The 2,672-nt window shown below is 39.2% G+C and overlaps 1 protein-coding gene across 1 annotated transcript in view; it reads left to right on the forward strand.

The window, feature by feature from the left end:
* LOC101993909 (thymidylate synthase-like) overlaps window positions 1–2,672 on the forward strand; it is a 113,840-nt gene that overhangs the window by 9,477 nt on the left and 101,691 nt on the right. The window contains exon 4 of the mRNA XM_026782649.1: window positions 192–265. Within this exon, the coding sequence (XP_026638450.1) occupies window positions 192–265 (74 nt within the window). The remainder of the gene's footprint in view (window positions 1–191; window positions 266–2,672) is intronic.

The raw sequence follows: 2,672 nt of genomic DNA on the forward strand, positions 1-2,672 counted from the left end.
GACGAGAGCACAGTCTGTGTGAGTCCTTTCTCTTCTTCCATGTGGCTTCCAGGAATCAAGCTCAAGTTGTCAGGCTTGGCAAGGGCCATTACCCACGGAGCATCTCACAGATCTAGTCTGTTTTAACATGTGTTCTTAAAGAATTTACATGAAAATATGGACTGCTGTGTTCTCTCCTGTGGGTCATTTTTAGCCAGGGGATTTTGTCCATACGTTGGAAGATGCACATATTTACCTGAATCATATCGAGCCCCTGAAAATTCAGGTAAGAAATATACCTGTTACATTTCTTTTTGAGCTTGGTGCCTTCTCTCGACAAAATATTGGATACAGGGCATCCTTTGTATCACAGGCACTCTAGTTGAAGTGCTCCAAATGCAGGGCTTTTAATAAAGGAGATAAGCGGGAATGGCCTTACCAATCACAAGCACAGAACACAGTAAGGTATTAAGCATCAGTACCAGAGAGAAGAGCCAGGATATATACATTTTAACTCATAATTTTACTTGAGGAGCTGAAAAATAAATGTTTGATTTTAGTTTTATGCTTAAGTACTAAACTTTAAAAAGTCTGTCTTCTTAAATTCCTTTAAAATTCCTATAATACAGCAGCCAGCAAATGAATTGAAATGGTAGTAAGTATATGAGTGTCCATGTTTTGTGAACATTAAGGAAAAAAGTTAGACTCAGAAAAGTCAAGAATTGTGTCCCTGTGTTGAATGTATTTCTCACGAGTTATCTGGTGACTTCATCCTGTATCCACAGCTACTTAGGCTGGAGCAGGAGCGTTCCAAGTTCAAGGCTTGCCAGGGCTACAGAGTGGGTTCAACATAAGCCTAGATACCTTGACTAAGACCCTGTCTCAGAATAAAAAGCTGATAAAAAGCTGGACCATAGCTGATGGCAGATTACTACTGTAGCTCTTCTGGGGCCTTAGGCACAATCTTGCAGAAAGAAAAGACAATACTGTATTGCATTGCTGTAAAGAAGTACTTTGTGATAAAATACAGTTTCTCTCTAAAGGGAAATAAACTAAATCGAAACTCTGACAGTGATCTGTCTATCTGTAAGTACCATCAATGTCTAATGCATTGATTGTCTTTCCTTTAGTGTTCACTGAGGTACATAAGAAAACTAAGATGATATAGGCACAAACAACCAGATATTTCTGTATGTCTATATGAAGAAGGCTGGTGAGATTCCTCTAAACTTGAACTATGTTGCATGTTTACTTATAAATATTTTGTATACTGTAGTAATAAAGAACTGTTTTGCATTTGTCAGTTGAAACTTTTAAAATTTGTATTTATTGTGTGTGTGTGAGTGCATTTAGATCAGGTCAGAGCACAATTTGAGTAAGTTTGGTTAGACTTGGTGACAAGCTCAAGTTTCTGACTAAAATAGATTGACCCAAAAACCCTGAGCCTTCCACTTGTTGGTGGGACAGGGTCTCATGTATCCCAGGCTTCAAACACATTCTGCAGCTGAGGATGACCTTATTGATTCTTCTTCTTGATTCTGCCTCCTAGTTGCTGGGATTGTAGGCATGGATTGGAGATTGAACCCAGAATTCATGTATGCTAGGCAACTTTCCACCAAGGTAGCCACGTCCCCAGCCCTCTTGTATTTTGTTTGTTTGTTTGGTATTATTCTACCTTGGCTTGCCTGGAACTCACTGTGTAGCCTAGGCCTGCTAGTTAAATTCTATTTAGTAAGATAGATTAAAATTTTTCCTCCCACTTATCCACAGTGTATTTCAGTATGTTACATTTTATATGTAAATATAACGGCCAGTTCAGATTGTTAGGGTCTGCAGTTGCTCAGAGATTCACCAGACTGTCTTAGTTTGGGTTTGTATTGCTATGAAGAGAAACCAAGACAGTGGCAACTCCTATAAAGGAAAAGGGGTAGCTTGTTTACAGTTCAGAGGTTCAGTCCATTATCATCATGGTGGGACATGGTGTCATACAGGTAAACATGGTTCTGCCCCTGTACCTGAGAGTCCTATATCTTGCAGGCAACAGGAAGTAGTCTGTGACACTAGGAGTAGTTTGAGCATAGGAGACCTCAAAGCCTGCACCCAAGTGACACACTTCCTCCAACAAGGGTACAACTATTCCAGCAAAGCCACACCCATTAGTGTCGCTTATTGGGGGCTGTTTTCTTTCAAACCACTGCAGTGACCATGGATATATGTTAAGATGCTTTTAATTTCTGGGACCTGGAATGACTGGGACCAGGTCTGCACCAGAAAGTGCTCTCAAGATGCAGCATCTAGTCATATCAGCCCAGGACTTGTAAAGACAAAACCCACAAGATTACATGTATCCTGACTAAATGTAGGCAGGGTCTAATTTTTTTACATAAATGTCTTGCAGTTGTCCTAGTCATCTTTTTTAGCAGAGTAAGCAAGTTTGATTACAAAAGCAAAAATCACCGTCTTATCTTGCTAGAACAACAGATTCAACAGGATCAGACAGTTTAAAAATCTTGAACATCTGATTTTAAAAAATGGGTTGGGTGGGAGGAGTGGGCTGACATCCTGTACAAATTAGTTTACATGCTAGAGGCATTTAGATAGATAGATTAGATAGATAGATAGATAGATAGATAGATAGATAGATAGATAGATAGATGATGATAGATAGATAGATAGATAGATAGATAGATAGA

This window comes from Microtus ochrogaster, chromosome 15, assembly GCF_000317375.1.
Source record: "Microtus ochrogaster isolate Prairie Vole_2 chromosome 15, MicOch1.0, whole genome shotgun sequence".
In the NCBI taxonomy this organism is placed as follows: domain Eukaryota; kingdom Metazoa; phylum Chordata; class Mammalia; order Rodentia; family Cricetidae; genus Microtus; species Microtus ochrogaster.